The following is a 20889-nucleotide window of genomic DNA, read 5'->3' as shown; positions in this document are numbered from 1 at the left end:
AATCTTTTCATTAAAATATTATTCAACTTTTAGTAGAAACTACACAAAAACATGAGATAGAAATTAGAATCACGGAAACTGTGTTCTTCTTCATGAAATTCAACATAATTCATGTTCACGTTAATACTATTACATGTATGTAAAGATCCCCAGCTGTCACAAGAGACAATGCCTGTTTTTATTCCAAAGCTTTTTACACTATTTGTTTGCAACTTAAATCTTGCAGAATGTAGACGGCATTTATGACGAACCTAATAATGATCTTAATTTGGTGATGGCGATGACGATGGCGATGTAGCTGCTGTTGATGATGATGACAATTAGGATGAAGATGATACAGAGGAGGAGGAGCTGGAGGATGGTGGATTCAAGATAACTTACTTACAAAACCAATAAAAATGCGGAAGGAATGAGAACAAAACTATAGGGGAGTGGCTTTCTATTCTGTGTCAAATCGAATTGCTTAATAGTTAATCAAATTTTTGTTAAACATGTACATAACAGTCACTGCGGATAACAGTAACTCTTGTATTTCTAGATGTAAGCAACCAAAATCAGACGTATTACATTTTACAATATAACGTATGGTCAGTAAAGTGGGAGGCGGGGACGTGAATCAAAGACTGGGTATACATGTAACACTAATAGATGATTGGGGTATACATGTAACGTGAATTAATGATTTGGGTATACATGTAACGTGAATTAATGATTGGGCATACATGTAACGTGTATTATGAATTGGGGTAAACATGTAACGTGAATAAATTATTGGATATACATGCAACGTGATTAAATGATTGGGGTATATATGTAACGTAAATTGATAATTGGGGAATACATTTAAGGAAAAAAGTTAAGTTTAGTTTAAACATATTTTATTGTATATAAATATTCATTTACACACAATTACATATAAAAGACAGTTTGGCGTACATGTATACAAATGGATTGAGCCTAGAGTTATACCAACATCATCGAAGAGCCCTAGCCATTATGACAGTTTATTGTAATGTTAACAAGATGGGTATGCCAAGACACAGGTAATTCGGTAGTCCAATGTTGTGTGTGCATACTTAATGAAGCAAAGTTCTGGAAGGTAGAAGTTAAATACATCAGCCTATTAAAATAACAAAATTGTTTATACTGAGTAAGTGGCTAATAAAAAGTGTATGTATACTAACTATTGGACGAATGAGACAAAAAAACAACAACAACATAATAATAAACAAAGATACACATGTTTACAAAACCCTGACCAGCTCGACCATATTCTTCCTTTCAACTTGATATTGAAAAGCTTAAAAGGGTACTATTGTTTACTGGTTAATTAATTTTGGTACGTGAAATCGTTTCGTTCGTTTGATAAATAACTGAACTTCTTGAAAGAACTTACAGTTGTCATCGTAGTTTAAAGTTTGTATTCCAAACATGAGTTTCGATGCATGAATTGGATTAAATGTACACATGTTAATAAACATTTGTAACCGTTCGTCATGATAGCGCGACCATTTAAAGAAGTAATGAACCGCATCCTCGGTGCGATACCCACATTAACATTTGAGTGAGTCAGTTAGTTGATTTTCAAAAAGATGCGCTTTCAGATCACTACAGTGGTTTCTTATTCGAGCATGTATTTCTTGGTATGTTCTCTTACCCAGTGAATAATATGCAGGGACTTTAGGTGCTTTGAATTTTTCATTAAGTTTTGTTTTAAATTCGTCCAATGTTTTAGAATTTCGTATATTATAATCAAGATCGTTCCATATTTTGATTGCTGATGGTATAGAAGAGTGTGAGTATATTTCAAGTCGTCTAGGTAATGTAAGTAGATTAGTACCATTTGGTAGGTAATACACGGAATGTCCGAAATATATTCTGTTAGGGTACCCTGTGGGTGTTTGTAAACTAATATTAGTTTTGAATGCAGCGTATGTGTTCTTGTGATACCCAGTCAATTTCATTCAGTAAATTGGTTATAGATGACGATCTCGTTCAACCACTAACGATACTAGGGGCGTCAATTTTTTTTCTATAAAATATCTTTTTCATTTTGTGTACAATTATCCCAGATGACCGACGAGTATTCTAATATAGGACGTAAATATGATACGTTTATTTGGTTAAGCGTTTGACGTTTTAAAGGGGGCTTTTCACGCTTTGGGAAATTGACAAAATTGAAAAAATGTTTCAGATTCGCACATTTACCTTGAAGTTATGATATTTGTGAGGAAACACTAATACTGAACATTTACCATGCTCTAAAATATCCATTATGTGCATCTTTTGACGATTTAAAAACCTGAAAATTATAAAGCGTTGCAACGCGAAACGATTGAAACATTTGGAGAATTCTGTTATTGTCGTTGTATTTTTTGATACTACGAGGATTGCATATATAATTAGACAAATACGTTGGAAATGTCATGAGAGCGGATGGTCTAGTGGATAGAGCGGTAGACTTTTGCTCCATGGCTCCAGGGGATCAGTGGTTCAAGCCCCGTTGAGGGTTACTTTTTTAAATTCTTTATTTGTATTCTTGTTTTTTTACTGGAGATTTGAAGACCGAATCTTAACATTTATCAATATAAAGCATTTAATAACAAACTTCAAAACATGCCAAACTCTTTGAAAAGGTCCCTTTAATTTGAACTTTAGCATTCTCATAGATCCTAATATTTTAGATGCTCTGCTAAGAATAGCGTTAATGTGATTTTGCCATTTACCATTTGACTGAACAAGAGACCTAGGTGTTTTCAACATTGCCCAACGGATTTCCGTCGAAACGTAGTTGGTGTTTTGGCATGTCCAATAATGAAAAAAAGACAACTTCAGTTTTGGAGGGATTAAAGGAAACCAACCTTTGTTTGGCACATGTATTGATTTGGGTAAGGTCATTGTTGAGGATCCTTTCCATAAAATCATGGTCATTTGAGGTTACTGAAAGTAAGCTGTCATCGGCAAACAGTCGTAAGTAACTAAGTAAGTTATCAGAGATGTCGTTAAGGACCACAATGGAAATATGGGTTTACTCATTTTTGTGTTATCGTTGGTGTTGGTGTGTATGTCATGGTATATTTATCTTCATGTATGTGATATTTTTTATATATTGTACATGTTGTAAATGTCCATGTATGCATTCTTTGTCGAAATCTATCTATCTATCTATCTATCTATCTATCTATCTATCTATCTATCTATCGATCGAGCGAGCGATCGAGCGAGCGAGCGAGCGAGCGAGCGAGCGAGCGAGCGAGCGAGCGAGCGAGCGAGCGAGCGAGCGAGCGAGCGAGCGAGCGAGGAGCGAGCGAGGAGCGTAGCGAGCGAGCGAGCGAGCGAGCGAGCGAGCGAGCGAGCGAGCGAGCGAGCGAGCGAGGACGAGCGAGCGAGCGAGCGAGCGAGCTGAGCGAGCGAGCGAGCGAGCGAGCGCGAGCGAGCGAGCGAGCGAGCGAGAGCGAGCGAGCGAGCGAGCGAGCGAGCGAGCGAGCGAAGCGAGCGAGCGAGCGAGCGAGCGAGCGAGCGAGCGAGCGAGCGAGCGAGCGCGAGCGATGCGAGCGAGCGAGCGAGCTAGCGAGCGAGCGAGCGAGCGAGCGAGCGAGCGAGCGAGCGAGCGAGCGAGCGAGCGAGCTGAGCGAGCGAGCGAGCGAGCGAGCGAGCGAGCGAGCGAGCGAGCTAGCGAGCTAGGAGCGAGCGAGCGAGCGGAGCGAGCGAGCGAGCGAGCGAGCGAGCGAGCGAGCGAGCGAGCGAGCGAGCGAGCGAGCGAGCGAGCGAGCGAGGAGCGAGCGAGGATGCGAGCGAGCGAGCGAGCGAGGAGCGAGCGAGCGAGCGAGCGAGCGAGCGAGCGATAGCTGAGGCAGATGCGAGCGAGCGAGGAGCTGAGCGAGCGAGCGAGCGAGCGAGGAGCGAGCTGAGCGAGCGAGCGAGAGCGAGCGAGCTAGCGAGCGAGCGAGGAGCGAGCGAAGCGAGCGAGCGAGCTATCTATTATCTACTATATGCTATATATATATCTATCTATCTATATATCTACTAATTCTATCATCTATCATCTATATATCTATCTATATATCTATCTATATATATATCTATCTATCTATCTATCTATCTATCATCTATCATCTATATATTATTATCTATCTATCTATCTCTCTAATATCTATCTATTATCTATCTATCTATCTATCTATCTATCTATCTATCTATCTATCTAAATCTATCTATCTATCATTTAACATAGAACAAGAAAAAGGAGAGGACTTAAAACCGATCCCTGGGGTACCCCAGCTTTGATAGATATCTCATTGGAAAATGCGGTATGAACAAACACCCGCTGTGTGCGGTTGAATAAGTAATTTGATAACCAGTTAAGAAAATGTCCAGATATTCCATACTGCCGTAGCTTAAAAAGAAGCCCTTTATGCCAGACGCGATAAAAAGCCTTGGAAATGTCCTAGAATACCATGCACGTGCTTTGTCTGTCGTCAAATGCTTTGCATATTTGATTTTATATGTCAATAAGTTGATATGTAGTCGAGTGACCAGTTTGTTTATATGCAAATGATTATATACATATGTAAATACTACTCGTTCCATTACTTTTCCTACGCAACTAATAAGAGAGATCGGCCGGTAGTTTGACGGTTGCTCTTTGTTACCCTTTTTTGAAGAGGCATTACGTTTATCCTTATTCCAAGAGCTAGGGAATATGTTTTCTTTAACGGACCTAATAAATAAAATACAAAGCGGTTTGCATATTGTTATTCAATGTTTGTTTCAGCCATTCGATGACTGACTTCGTCTGAACCGCTTGCTTTATTAATAATAAAATAATTTAGAACGTCCATAATGTCTTGTTCAGAAATGTTAAAATCATTCAAAATCACGTCCGTTTTCAATTCAAAAGACGGCAAGTTTTCATCTCTGTAATCAACATTCGAAACAGAAACAAAATTGCATTAAAGTCACTATCACGCTCACCAATACATACGGCTACTGTATTATGCTATATAAAAACATTCGACAACAAGTAGTACCATACGATGGTTAATTACAATAGGAAGACCCTAAAAACAAGTAACATTGATGTAAAAACGTTATATTACAAGCATTCGGCAAGTTTTAAGCATCTAAATATCTAAATATCGTTCCACGATGTAATCTACTTTCGCTTTCGAGTCAGGATCGGATTCTTTCGGTTTGCATAATTTATACAAGCCAATTTCGCATTCGCTAAGTTCCAGTTACCCAGAATTCATTTTGATTTCACAGAATGATTATTCATGAGAGCTACGTCATGCTTCCGACGCTTACCGTATCCAATCTCGTGTTCGCCCGTAAATGTTCGGATATTTCACGGGAGATATAAATGGAATTATTTGTGGCCACAAAAAAATAAAAACGAGCATTTTGTATCTCGTTAAATCAATTCTACTAGACAACATCTAACGTTGAAATTTTGCATTTTGCTAAAAGGAACATTGATTTTTTTTATGGGTTAGCTTTATTTAACGAAATATTCGATATTTTTGAGCGTGATTGTTACTTTAAGTGTATTGGCCTTTTCGAAATCTGTTATTGAAACAGACTGATCACTATTGATCAGAGGCGGTATTTGTTCACAGTTTGGTAAATTTTCTTTTACAAGACTTTTGATATTAGCTTCCAGTATTGTTTAGGGTTTGATGGTGATACATCGATTATAGTGAATTCAACAGAGTAAAAAACATCTCCTTTGCATTCTTTTTCATATTGTTAACTTTGTTTCAAAGGTTTTTATATTTGCTCCAGTCTGATGCCTTTCCGGTAAGAATTGCTGTACGTTTATGGCGATCAGGCGAACGAGTAGTTCGTCGAATTTCGGAATAATAGGTCTAATAGCTACACATTTATTTGGAATGCAGGACTTAACAAGGGAAAAATATTTATTCATAAATTTGTCGGTGGCAGTATCAACAGTTCCATGTTCTATAAATTACCAATCAGTAGACTCAATTAATTCATTCAATAACGTAAAATTCGCTTTTTTATGTTCCCATATTTATCGTTTGTAGGGCTCCACTAACTTTAAATCGGTTTGAACGTGCACATAAGTTCCGTTATGATCTGTTATAGTTATGTCAGTTTCAAAAATACCGGCATCAAAGAAGTGTACGCTACTTGACAGAACGGTGATATCTATTAGAGTGCTAGAGTTACTTGTAACACGAGTTGGATCTGTAATTATGTTTTGTAAATTATTAAGCGTCATTATATCTTTAAGTTTACGGTTTCTCGGATTCAGTTGGTCTTCACTTACATAGCCAACATGTATAATATGTTGAGATATTTAAATTTCCTTTCCAATACAAATACTTAGCTTATTCCAGAAATCCAGATGAAGTATAGACAATAAACCCACTAGAATGTGCATTTGTTTTTTTCTGAACACTGTATTGAAGCCCTCAATTTGTAATAAATCATCACCGATATCATGTGACAAGTTTGTTTCGGTGAAACATAAAATGCTATGTGTTAATTCAGAAAATGTGTCTCGTATATAGTTCATCTTGTTTCTTATGCTTCAAATGTTTAGGTGAAAGACAGTGAGACATTAAGGGTTAAGAGGACCTGAAATACATTCAATATAGCCGGATAATAACCGGAGAAAACGTAAAGAAATTATATAGAAACTAAATTGACTCGATGCTATGTAGTAGTTGTCATGACAAAATGTTGGCACATTCGTTTATATAAGTGCCATAACGCTGGCAGTGTATACATAGATATGAACACTGCAGTTTCTTGTACGTACGTAATATAAAATATTGCAAAACACGTGCATGGTAGAAAGCATGAATAACGTCATAGATTATTTGAGGAATGTGACATTAAATACAGGAGTTCGAAATGTCTTTCCAAAATGGCCAACCCGGTTTCGGTAATAATGTAGACCGATTCCTTGTCGCCACTGTGCTGTTACACATTGGGTAGTAATATCAATGGAAAATAAAATTGGTACATGCGACAGAGAAGGGGGTCTAAATATAATTGCAAGCAAAAGTTTTGTTGCAAAACATTTGAAAGAAATTAATCTTGTATGGTCGAGCTAGCCAAAGGTATGACACAAAATACAATAAAACATTAAAAGAATAACGTACCGCATCGCGCACGATCACACATAGTGTCTCTGATGTCAGCGTTATATAATAATTCTAAACGCCATCATAGAATAAGTGCACGAAGGTTGGACTTGTTTTTCTCTTATAAAAGTCTTAAATCTTTCCATTTGAGAGCGGTCCACATGTTAGACTATTTTAATTCAAACCTAGCGCTTGATACAAATAGCTGTAAGAAATCTCCATACATGACATGCAGTTGTATCAATGAATTAGAAAACAATCAATTTTATATATTAAACAAATAATGTCATTTTAAACTGTTCTTCAAATACACACAGTGGTATTAGCAAATTATAAAACAATTAATACACTTGATCGATACAGAAATCAAAACATAGCATTTTAAAACTGTTTTTCAAAATCACCAATCCTTTCGAATGTTTGATCGGGGGAAAAACACCTGACAATTTAAGTATATGTAAGGTAAGGGGTCTTTATAGAAAAAGTTAAACCCATAAGATAGGCCGTCTTATAGACGTTAACACGATATTCATAGCATTTTACATGAGACGTCATCAAAAAAGGATTTACTCGCCTATCCCCCTCAAGATTTTACAAATAGCGATTTAGTATAATGTACCTGTCGTTATGGGGTTGGGGAGGGGTCAGAGATTGCCCTGCGACCGCGATTCGAAAAAGGTTCATAACGTCTGTGTCCCTTCATTTATTGCTTTCATATTTGGTACGCATGTGTATCTGGACAACACCTTTCCCTACGCATAATTTTTTTGACCCCTGTGGCCTTGACCTTTAACTTGAGGTCAGTGTTCAGGTTTCGAAATCTGCGACCGCGATTCGAAAAAGACTCAAACCGACTTTGTCCCTTCAGATATTGCTTTCATATTTGGTACGCATGTGTATCTGGACAACACCTTTCCATGCGCATTTAATTTTTGAACTTGGAGTCCGCGTTCAGGTTTCGAAATCTGCGACCGCGATTAAAAAAAAGCTCATACCGTCTGTGTCCCTTCCGATATTGCTTTCATATTTGGTATGCATGTGTATCTGGACAACCCTTTCCATGCGCATAAAAGTTTTGACCCATGTGACCTTGACCTTGAACTTAAGGTCAGCGTTCTGGTTTCGAAATATGCGACCGCGGTTCGAAAAAGACTCAAACCGACTTTGTCCTTTCAGATATTTGCTTTCATATTTGGTACGCATGTGTATCTGGACAACACCTTTCCATGCGCATGAAATTTTTGAACTTGAGATTCGCGTTCAGGTTTCGAAATCTGCGACCGCGTGTCAAAAAAGCTCACAACGTCTGTGTCCCTTCAGATACTGCTTTCATATTTGGTATGCATGTGTATCTGGACAAGACCTTGCCATGCGCATAAACTTTTGACCCCTGTGACCTTGACTTTGAACTTCGGGCCCGCGTTTAGATACTGAAATCTATTATGTGGTTATCTCCGCCGTTCGTCCGTCCGTCCGTCCTGGTCACTATCTCCTCCTACACTATTAGCACTAGAACCTTGACACTTACCCACATGGTAGCTATGAGCATATGTGCGACAGTGCACTATTTGGAATTTTGATCCGACCCCTGGGTCAAAAGTTATGGGGCTTGGGGAAGGGCCGGCTCAGAGATTTTCACTCATTTTTTTCAAGGTTATTTTACATTAACTTGTTATCTCTATACCGATTTACTTCAAATTGATACTGAACATCTCTTATGACAATACAGTCAATCTCAACTATGCAGGGCCCCTTTACCAACCCTGGGGCGCCCCTGGGTCAAATATGCGGCGTGGGGTTACGCATCGGCTTCTGCCGCGCCATTTTTTGTTAACTTTGTGATTTCATCGTTGAGGTGAGCGGTTTGGTTCTTTACTTCTATGACAATAAGGTTCTGAACTGTTATTGAGTTTTCATTCAGTACATTCGGCTTAATTTGTTGCACGATTGGTTTGCTTAACTGTACAATGTCTTCACTAGAGCAGTGTGACTCCATCTTTGATCGTGCTGGTGAATCGAAGAAAACAGAATCACTACCGTTCTCGTACTCACTTTCAGATAAGCGTTTTTTTATTGAACGAAGTTTGATGTGACTGAGAAGGCGAGTTGCGTTTTCGTTTAGATTTAGATCTAGATTTAGGCTTATGTTTCCGCTGTGCTTTTGGCTGTGTTTTTAGCATTGATTTTAATGATTCACTGCGCGCAAAAATGTTCACCCCCGTTATGGTTGATAAAAAAACTGTTTACTGTGATATCACTGATAAAGAATTGAATACTTAACACATAACATTTAACACTTGTTGTTCACAAAACCTTCGTATATCCGTTTTACATGTACATATCTTCAACATCGGGACACCGTATTTATGTTACATTCTCAGTCTCTTACAGAATAAACATCCGCCATCTTGTTAAACCGGAAACGAAATCCAATTTAGGAAAATAGCAGGCCTAATAAGCACTTTAAGCGCAAATAAATCATAGAAAGCAAAGAAATAATAAGTATGGACGTATGAATTAATCTTTATGAACTATTTCAGCATTAAATGAATTACCTGTAGTAACGGAAGTGGTAGATACACCTGAACTTCTTTGACTTCATGACCTTCCCGCTCTTTTGCGGTTTTCATGAACGCTACATTTTTCAGCCTCTCCACGCCCTCGGGGTCAAGGTCGAACTCCTCGCTTGGGCGGTCCGATTTGTAGACTATGCGAGCGTGCCTGTTGCTATGGTACCGCACCATAGTGATGGTTGATGTGGAACTATTGTTATGCACTGGCAGAATATCGTCCTCGAACAAGAGGTTCAGCACGCTGGATTTGCCCGCAGAGGTTTCACCTACAAGAAACAAGCTAACACATGATCGTGTTTCGATTGTATATATATATGAGACTTTATTATGTTGTTAGACATTATTTTAAGCGCCGCACAGGCCAATAAGGGACGACACTTTACGCTTTTATTTAATTGTTCGTTAAAAGGAGGTCTCTTTTCCACGGATAATAGTGTATGCGGAAAGTGACGTCCTTTATTAGCCTGTGTGGACTTCACAGGCTAATCGGAAACGAAACCATACGCTCATGCACAAAGTTCACTTTTCCCAGACCTAGATGCAGTATATGATCAAACGATGTGTCTCAAATCGCGCCAAGTCTTCGTACGCTTTTTATGGTTATTCATCGAATCATATCAATGTCAGACACATTAAATTTAACACGAAGAAGCGTGCGTTTTATTTTACTATATTAAAATGCATATTGCAGTGTAATTATAACGCATAACTTAGTGGATCGATTTATGATAAAACACGCCACGTGATGTCATGGTCGTGCAAATACTTCCGCAAATCTTACACCATCGACTCAGTCTGCAGAATTTAGCTTATGGCCGCGTTCAAGCCCATCTTCCTACAGTACACAAATATTACACCATCAACTCTGACGGAGGAATTCAGCTTATGGCCGCGTTAAAGCCCATCCTCATACAGTACACAAATCACATACACTACTTATTGTCATTTAATTGATTAAAACACAAAAACAATCACATAGTTATCGTGAAAATAATAACGATTTTATAACAATTTAATCTTTAGTTTCTTGACATACAAAAGCTTGTTTCTGGGGTGGTTAACAGATTTTCTCTAGCATTTGATCTGGTGGCCTGGTTATTCTTATTCAGGTGACCCAGATTGGAGCTTGACCATAACATTATTCATAAATACATTCTGACCAAGTTTCATGTACATTGGGACAAACATGTGGCTTCTAGAATTGGAACAATTTTGTATTTTACAAATATACATTGTGACCTATTGTTGGACAAAACATGAAAATGGGCCTTGGATTTGTCAAGATAAAAATTCTTACAAAGTTTCATAAAGACTGAGCAACACATAGCATATAGAGTGTTAACGAGTTAAAATTTGACAACGCACACCGAACAACGAAAGACGACGGACGCTGACATTAAGTTTCACAAAAGCTCACGGTGAGCACTTCGTGTTTGGGCTAAAGGATAGGATAGAGTCATCCATCCATCGATCATTACTCGATAATATTCTAAACTTATGATTTCCAGAATCGACTAGTTTGCTTTGTAGCGGCTTTCCATGTATTCAATACAAAGAACATGAAGTGTTTTCAGAATGTCGGGTCGCGTATTATGCTTTGAGAAAATGATTCTTAAGCGTTTATCCTTGTGCAAATTCACAGAAAACGGTGGTACTCAACCGCACGCGGGTAGAGGTAAAATTTTAAAGTTTCAAATATCATTACGGTGCCGTTACAAGGTGAAAAAGTACTAATAAATTCAACGTCCTATTTGGGAAATGCTTCGTTTATCTTCAAGTATCTAGGCTTTACATATGCAAGCTTTCATTCTCTTTTTATAAAAGGGTCGAATGCTTTATTATTGGAAAGGTTAATGTTTTATTCATTGACATAGCCGATTAAAAGAACTAGTATTGTTTAAATATTTGGCACTTGTGCACATACTTATGGAGTTCTTATGATTGATGAATGATGACCACATCATTATAATGACCAACATTATGGCATGGTGTCAGATACTATTGTGAACGTCTGAGAGAATATGAACATACTTGGATTTACTGCAATAATTGTGCACGATGGATTTATCGGGAATTCCAGAACCCAAAATAGACTGGGGCTCGAGTAACCTTCCAGAGGCGTGGCTTCATTTCAAAGATCACGTAGATCTCATTTTCAAGGCCCCCCTAAAGGATAAGTCGGAAGAGGAAAAGTGTACATATTTGTTATTGTGCGTTGGTCAAAGAGGACCAGTAGATACTGGTGCGTCCTGCAATACTTTGACAGAAAAAGATTACCGCTCTTTAAATGTAAAGGTTCCACATAAACAATGTAAAAGTACTTTGACAGCTTACAACGGGTCAACATTGTATGTATAAGGTAAGGTTACACTGCAGTTCAGATGTAAGAATGTGAACAAAAACGTTACATTCTATGTGGTCCAGCAGAGCAAATGCTCAAATTTGGGATTACAGGCCCGTTTAGACTTCAATTTAATAAAAATAGTCATGGCCCTTGAAAAAAACACCATAAAGTTACACTATCACAAAGGACTCTGTTCTAAGAAATTTTCCTGAAATTTTCACGAGTATAGGAATGATGAAAGGATCATGATTAATACAAACGGATCCTAAGGTACCCCCTGTTGTGCATCCGAGTTCCAGTTGCTTTACTGGACAAGATCAAAAAAGAATTGGGTCGCATGGTAAAAGAGGGTATTATTAAAAAGGTTGATCAGCCTACCCCATGGGTTAATTGTATGGTTGTGGTGAACAAACCGGGGTTAGATAAGGTCAGGAGATGTCTAGTCCCTAAAGATCTCACCAAAGCCATAAAGAGACCCCATTACCCAATGAAAACGCTTGATGACATATTGTCACAGGTAAAATCTGCCAGTGTGGTCACGAAAATGGACTGTCGATCGGGTTATTGATCATTGAAATTTGATCATGAATCATCATTTTTGACAACATTCAATACTTTTCTGGGTAGATGCAGATATTGCCGCATCCCAATTGGTCTAATCTGTTCTCAAGATTTCTACCAGCATAAGCTGGACCAGATACTGACAGGATTACCTGGTTGTGCATTAATTGTTGACGATATACTGGTGTACGGAAGTTCCACAGAGGAACATAAAAAAATTGAGACGGGTTTTAAAGCGGGACTGCACGAATTTTTCTAATATTTATGAAGTTATATAAAATGTGTAAAAAACTTATTATTCAAATGTTTCAAAATAGATTTATATAAAAGTTTAGAAGAATATGTGTCGAAAAATGCGATATAAGCTAGATATTTAATTCTGAAATCGAAAATGTATGTACAGTCGAATTCGCCAGAATGTATATCATGCATGTACGATGTGACTCTAAATTAAGTTTTACGGATCATTTTAATTTCCTGCAACGATATCTATTAATACGACCCACAAATACTTACTCCTATCCGAATAAAAAGACGAATGCTTCGGTTATTGTAGGAAAATATGTACGAACTATCTTCGTAACAGTCGGCTCTGGGCGCTTATTTGTCTTTGCTGCATTTATTGAAATTCGTCTTCAATGTATAATTTTTCTTGCCTATTTTGTGTTATTGTAACATATTTTTATCAATATATTACACTTTAACACATCTAAAAATCGCACAGTCCCGCTTAAAAGACATGTTCTCAAAACGGTATCAAGCTAAATAGAGACAAGCTTGAAGTTGGCGTCTCTGTGGTCAAATATTTTGGACATCTTCTGACGAAAGACGGAATCAAGCCTGATCCACAAATAGTGGTAGCTATTTCAAATATGCAGAGACCCAAAAGACAAGACGGAATTGCAAACTATCATGGGAATGATAACTTATTCATCTAGGTTTGCTCCAAATCTGTCCAAAATTAGGACTCCAATGAGAGACGTATTGAAAAAAGACTTTACATTCCATTGGGATGACCCCCACCCCCAACAGGAAGCATTCGATAAAGACAAGAACATATTGACGCAGTCACCAGGACCTGTTCTGACATTTTATGACCCTGACAAACCTCTAGTACTCCAGGTCGATAGTTCCAAATATGGCCTAGGTGCAGCATTGATGCAAGAAGGACGACCTATTGCATATGCAAGTAAAACTCTTACTAAAACAGAGTTTAATTGGGTACAAATTGAGCAGGAAATGCTCGGTCTTACATTCGGACTCAATTGATACATACAATATAACTATGGTAGAAAGGTCAAGGTCGAAACTGATCATTTGCCATTGAAAGCAATCATGAACAAACCCATTTGTGCAGCTCCGCAAAAATTGCAACGCATGATGTCCAAGATTACGACATGACATTAGAACACAAAGCAGGTACACAGCTATCATTAGCTGACATTATATGAGTAATGCATACCATTAATTATCAGAGGCCACAAATGTTCACGTTCATATGGTCATGACGACCTTGCCGTACACTGACAGAAAAACTTAAAGAAATTCGAAAACACACCTCTGAAGACCAAGTAATACAAATACTGAGGCAGACAATACTTGACGGTTGACCTGAAGTCAAAAAAGATTGTCCAGCGATCATTTTAGACTATTGAAATATGAGAGATGAACTTTGTTATATTGATGGGTTGATAATGAAAGATCAAAGAATCATAATTCCGACTGAACTAAGGCGTGAAATTCTCAATATCATACTTAGCGGTTATTTTAGTGTAGATAAATGCATGAGACGCGCTCGTGAGACAATATATTTGCCAAAGATATCAGTAGACATTGAACAAAAAGTTGCTTATTGTCACACATGTCAAGAATTCAGACCTAGAAAACAAAAAGAAACTTTGATTCCGCATGAAATTCCAGACTATCCATGGCAGACAGTAGCCACCGACGTATTTACGTGGGAAAAGCACGATTACTTGCTAGTTGTTGATTACTTCAGTAACTTCTTTGAGTTTGAGAAACTAGGTAACACAACAAGTAGCTGTTTTATAAAATGCATGAAATGTTGGTTTTCAAGACATGGTATCCCGCAAAAAAATGTATCAGACAATGCCAGTTACAACACTTGTCAATAATTCAAACAGTTTGCTAAAGATTAGGTCTTTAAACAAGTATTTTCTAGCCCATATCATAGCAAGTCAAATGGTTTTGCTGAGGCAACGATAAAAATGTGTAAACAAATGTTAAATTAAGCCAAACATTCAAACAAAGATTACTTGATGTTTTTGCTTGATTATCGTGCTACCCACTTTTTTCCGGATACACCCCTGCAGAGTTACTCACGGGCAAGAAAATCAGGTCATTCTTGCCAATTACAAGGAAAATGTTCAATCCTTAAGTTCCTAATTATTGTAAAGTCAAAAGACATTTGAGGAAAATGAAAAGATGAACAAACACAATACTACTATCGAACTGCCAGAAATTTGCCTGCTTTAAGTATAGGTGATCCCATAAGAATCAGAGAGGAAAACTCCTGGCAGTCAGCCACTGTCGTGGGAAAATCCAGCGACAGATCTTACATGGTACAGACACCCGATGGTTAAAAGTACTGTAGGAATAGGAAGCATTTAATGAAAAATAATGATCAGCCTTCCACCTCCAATGACACAAATGTTGATCAAGAGTTAATCATATTAATATCATTACATCTATAAAAAGGGACATGTCATGATTTTAAGATGATTAACTCTTGATCCATTTGACGATGTTATATATCTACCATGTAGTTATTTATTCCCTTGATATATTTGATACAGATTGTAATATTGTATGTTTGCTTCACTCTACATGTAGCCATCGAACCAGTAACACGCAATAAAAGTATATACAAACTTATGGAGTTCTTATGATTGATGAACACATTATTATAATGACCAACATAATGACAGAAAGAGAGCCTTTAAAACGTAAATTTAGTAAGGAAGATCTTTTATTAAATTGAGCTTCTAAGGGACTATAAATGCGTCAAAATATACGTATTCAAGTGGTAATGGGTAAATATCCACGCAGTGCGGTTTAAGGAGACGTCAAAGCTCAATCAATATTCGAAATTCACATTCTCGGATAACTCGAATCAATTTTCACATCATCTATATTAGCCATTACATTAATAACTTAATCCATGGTACCCTTTGGTTGTAAGAGCTCTTTGTAGGAGCGTCGTTTTCACAAATCATACTTTCAACGATTTTTGTGCAATAGTTTATGTAAATACAATCTGATGAAATATGGTCAAACGCGGGTTATTCGTGAATAAAATTATTAAATTGCATTTCAAAAACTAAATGCATTACACAAAATTAAAATGAAAACGCCGCGCGTAAGAGCTAACATTTCAAACGTTTGTTTTTAAATACGAATATATCATTTGCAAATTATACGGAAAGACCCATTTTCGCATGACGCGGTTGTATTAATGTCTGTTATACGTATACACGATGCGGAAGAGCATCGACAGCTGAAATAAAATCATGTGTAAACATCCAGCTCCCAATACAAAAGCGTGTTTTATGATCCACAAGTAATAATTATTTTAATATTTGAAATGCAGAAACTGCAAGTCATAGTCTCAATACATTCGCAACACATGCGCACGAATGCACATCAATTAACCAACCGCACAAACACCCATAACGAAACGCATGCACGCACACACTAACACATAACGCTGAAAAAAAATCGTTTACCAGTCGCCACCTGTCAAACAAATTTTCCGGTCGGCCAATCAAAAATCGGTATTTCACAAACCCCTCAACAACGCTTATTCATTTGTCCGACAAACAAAGCGTGTCGTACATTATGAATTTGACATAATTTTTAAGAGTTTACACAGATTTTATATCAAATGCCTGATTTCTCTTTGATCATTATTCAAAATTGTAGCTAATTTACATACTTTATCAAAGGTAATTATTTTACCTTTATTTGTTGAACATATGAACGAGTAATGAAAAAAACAAACACAATAAATAGTTCGACCACAGCAGTTGTGTGTTCTATAAAACGTGTTAAACCGTTTGATGCACAATATTATGAAGCAGTTTTGTGCAACATAATAATTGCCACACGTGCTTATTAAAAATCACAGCGTAATTGTCGATAATTAATAAATGTATGACGTACCATGAGGATCTAAAGTCACGAATTCTTCCTAAGGAAGATATAAATCTTCCTTAGGAAGATTTTAATATTCCTAAGGACGAATTCTTCCTTAGAAATAATTAATTCTTTCTAAGAAAGATATAAATCGTGACGTATGACCCTTTTAGCCGCGTCATCTTAATTCTTCCTGTGAATTTCGAATTCTTCGAAGATTTAATTGTTCCTACACATGTTATAACCGCTCAGGGTTCTGCTAAAAATAAAAACAAATCAAAATACGCGTTACATTTCACGCGCGCTATATCTTCCTATGAATTTTGAATTCTTCCTAAAGAAGATTTAATTGTTCCTGCGAAAATTATAGCCAAGGAAAATATGAAAGAAATTCAGCGCTAAATTACGCAATTTTGTATTAAGTAAAATAAATATAGTATTCAAGAAGTATTTTAATGATTTTTATTTTTAACTATTCAGTTATTCGTTCATTTATCGAATTTACTTAAAATTAGCAGCGGCATTAGTATTTGTATCTAATAACAGCATAGATTCTAGATCTATATACAACTAGATTTAAATAGTTGAAACTGTGAATTTTCATAATCTTTGATAAAATAATAAATTACGTCGTAATTTACAACATGAGCTGGTAAATATATGAATTCATTTATGCATAGTTTTAAAATATTTTACATATTATAAATGTTTCAATACGCGTACGACATTTATCATCATTGCATGCACTGATTATAGACCAATTCACGCGTGACGTCACAAGCAAGTACCTGCTCTCATCCGGGTACGCTGGTAGGAAATAAGCATAACAAAGGCCGGTGAAATAGAGCGTAGTTGACAAGTTTATTTTAAGATCTGACAAGTTTATTTTAAGACATGCCTACGAGTTGTGTTGCGCCAGGTTGCACTCAGAGGCACACTAAAGGTTCAGTGATTCTTTTTTTTTTTTGCTTTCCTAAAGATTAAGAACGAAGAATGAAATGGATCATTGCAATGAAACGAATGCAGGTCAAAAACCCCAACAAGCTGTGGGAACCATCATATCACGAGAGACTTTGCATCCTTCACATTGTGTCCGGTAATTAAAAGTTAATATTTACAATAAAGAAAAAAAACTCATTTCACATAATTAATAATAAAAAGTTAACACCACATTTGTATGGATTTTAGCATAGACAGGTTTTTTTATCAGATTTTGGGGGAAGGACCTGGTCTTTTTTGAGGGGAAAAAATAGCGCGAGACTGTTTTTTGGAAAAAATATGGAAAATCTAAATAATCAATTTAACATATTTTACAGGTTTAAAACAAATTCAAGGCAACGGATAATTTAATTATGTAATATTTTTCTACACTGGATCAAGTAAACTTATATAATATAAGGTTTTCAAAAAAAATAGATCTCATTTTTGGGGAAAATTATTGTCAGAATTCTGGCATATAATCAAAAAAATATTGCAGACGTCATTCTGTCATACTATAATATATTGTTTTACAGGTCAACCTTCTACAGATGATAACCACCCTGATTATATACCAAGTGTTTTCAACTTTACCCCATTGGCTAAGCAGACACCCACATCATTGGAACGGTTTGATCGCGTGGCTCACAGGCGAAGAAGATTGGCACTGACCCCTTGTCAGCCAAAGGAAAATGCTATGGACATTGAAAATGCTGATATAGCTGCCCGTGCCTAGCTAGATCTGGCTCATCAGGCTCCAGCTTACCAAGATAAAGGTAAGCATTCTTTATAAAGGCATGTTTTAGCATGCGATACCATTTTTCTTTATTTAATAATGTACACTCCAAACCTGATAAGACATTTTTACAATTGTTGGTTATTTTACAAATTTTGTTGGTAATGACTTAAGGACTTTGCCAAGTTTTATGTTTAAGAAGGCAGTTTAACTCCTGATTATACTATTGCGACATGCACAAAGCTCTCAAAGTTGTCTAATGTTTCAGGAACAGATCCTGATCAAGATCCACTTCAAGTGAAGTTTGATCAACTGCAGTGTGACTACACGGGACTTCAACAGGAATACCAGCGACTACTAGAGGAAAATATACTGCTCAAATCACAAATTCAGGTCGACAAGTTCACATACAGCAACATTGAGAATTCCACAGTAAGAACATTGACTGGGCTTCCTTCGATGGAAGTGTTTACATGGATTATGTCTCTTGTATGCCTGTATTTGAAGCCGATCGGAAAGATTTGCACAGGTGACATTCTTCTTCTTGTGCTCATGAAGCTGAAGTTAGGTTGTACAAACAATGACTTGGCACTGCGCTTCAAGATTGCTCCAACACAGGTGTCTGCGATTCTGAATAATGCAATACCAATTATTGCCGAAAAGCTAGCATTATTAATTTATTGGCCATCGAAAGAAGAAATGAAAAAAAACTACAAAAGGGCTTCAGGAAACGCTTCAGAAGAAGTCAAGTCATAATTGACTGCAGTAAGAAGTATTTATCCAGCGACCGTTCAATTTGAATGCAAGGGCCAAAACGTGGTCTAATTATAATCACCACAACACTCTTAAATTCTTAATAGGCATTACACCTTGTGGGACGGTGAGTTTTGTGTCAAGCGGTTGGGGTGGACGTGTGTCGAATAAGGAGTTGACGGAACGATCCGGATTTTATAACATGCTAGAACCTGGAGATTAAGTTTTGGCTGACAGAGGCTTCCTCATTGAAGAAGAACTGGCAGCACATGGTGCCTGCCTAGCTATACCCCCATTTGTAAAAGGCAGACGACAGTTTTCACAGAAGGAAGTGAAGGAGGCAAGGCGATTGTCCCAGCTTCGCATACACGTGGAACGTGCAATTGAGCGAGTTAAACGTTACAGTATATTGAAGAATGTGTTACCATTAACTCTGTCACGACATGTGGACTCCATCCTGATCATTTGCTGTGCAATAACAAACGTTCTGCCAAAATTGTTCAAATTACTTTGTTGTATAAGACCTGCAATTATTTGATAGCAATCAAAACTGATGCATCATTTTATGTATGTAAGCATATAATGCAGTGTTTGGACATGGCCCAATAAAGTTTAATAATTCTTAGAGAACACAACATAGAGTTGAGCATAATTAAGAAATAATATTTTTCTTTCATGGTTTGTTGTCGAATTACCCAGAGTTTACTATTTAGTGACGTCATTAAATTGTACAAACGTGTCGTTTTCATTCATAAATATTTTGCAAGTTACGTCACTTTCAATGAGAAAAAAATCGTAGAAACTTAACATCATGTTTATTGATGCTACTGAAAAGCTCACATGCTAGAACTGTGTTCTTAATAACGTTTCCTAACAAATACCATTCTTTGTAGGCGTGGTAATGCCACTTATTACCAAATATACAATGTGTTGTTTCATTTAGATAAATGCTACATTTATTGCATTTCTTTAAGAGCGGGTTTTAGAACATGCATTTTACTGCAAAATTTTCTTTATTTATTCATAACTATTTCCGAAACATTAAGCTCCACCCGTAATTATTGCAGAATAACCAACACTTTACTTCCTTCTTTGTCTATAGAAAACAAGTCGCGTGAAGTGTTATAATAATTTACATTTATTCAATGGTTCAAATGTTGTTATAAAATGCAAATTCTGATTTTAACATTTAATAAAAAGAAAACAACTTTTCATGCTATTGTGTTTTAACTTCAGTTGGACAGTAACACAAGTTCATCCAAAGCACAGGATATACATTGCAACACTAAATCGTCAACACAGTCTTGTTTATCAAAGTCTGGATTGTCTGTATATCAACACATGTATACACAACACCTGTTCATGCTTGTGTCTTAATTAATTAACTTTTGTCTGACAATAACGGGCACAAGTTCGTCTAAAGCAAAGACTGTACATTTAAGCACTAACTCCTCTACAAACTCTGGATCGTACTGGATTGTCTGTACATGGATACCTCTTTGTGTAGATACAACAAAGTCGCAAAATGCTTTCTTGCACACATGCATCTGAAATTGTATCTGAGTGAAGTATCTGTGACTTCTTTTTAGTTGGAGAGTTCCTTTTTCCAGGTAAAATCCACTGTCCATATCTGAAACGTCCACCACACTGACTTCCTTATGTTTGAATGAGCAT

General features: G+C 37.0%; 1 protein-coding gene across 1 annotated transcript in view; it reads right to left on the bottom strand.

Annotated features, from left to right (window-relative positions):
- LOC127846264 (uncharacterized) overlaps positions 1-9859 on the bottom strand; it is a 35955-nt gene extending 26096 nt beyond the window's left edge. The window contains exon 1 of the mRNA XM_052377435.1: positions 9671-9859. Coding sequence (XP_052233395.1) covers positions 9671-9859 — 189 coding nt within the window. The remainder of the gene's footprint in view (positions 1-9670) is intronic.
- Between the last annotated feature and the right edge of the window lie 11030 nt (positions 9860-20889).

The sequence above is a fragment of the Dreissena polymorpha genome, chromosome 9 (assembly GCF_020536995.1).
Source record: "Dreissena polymorpha isolate Duluth1 chromosome 9, UMN_Dpol_1.0, whole genome shotgun sequence".
NCBI lineage: Eukaryota > Metazoa > Mollusca > Bivalvia > Myida > Dreissenidae > Dreissena > Dreissena polymorpha.
Note: the sequence above shows the minus strand (reverse complement) of the source record. Positions and strands in the feature narration are given on the sequence as shown.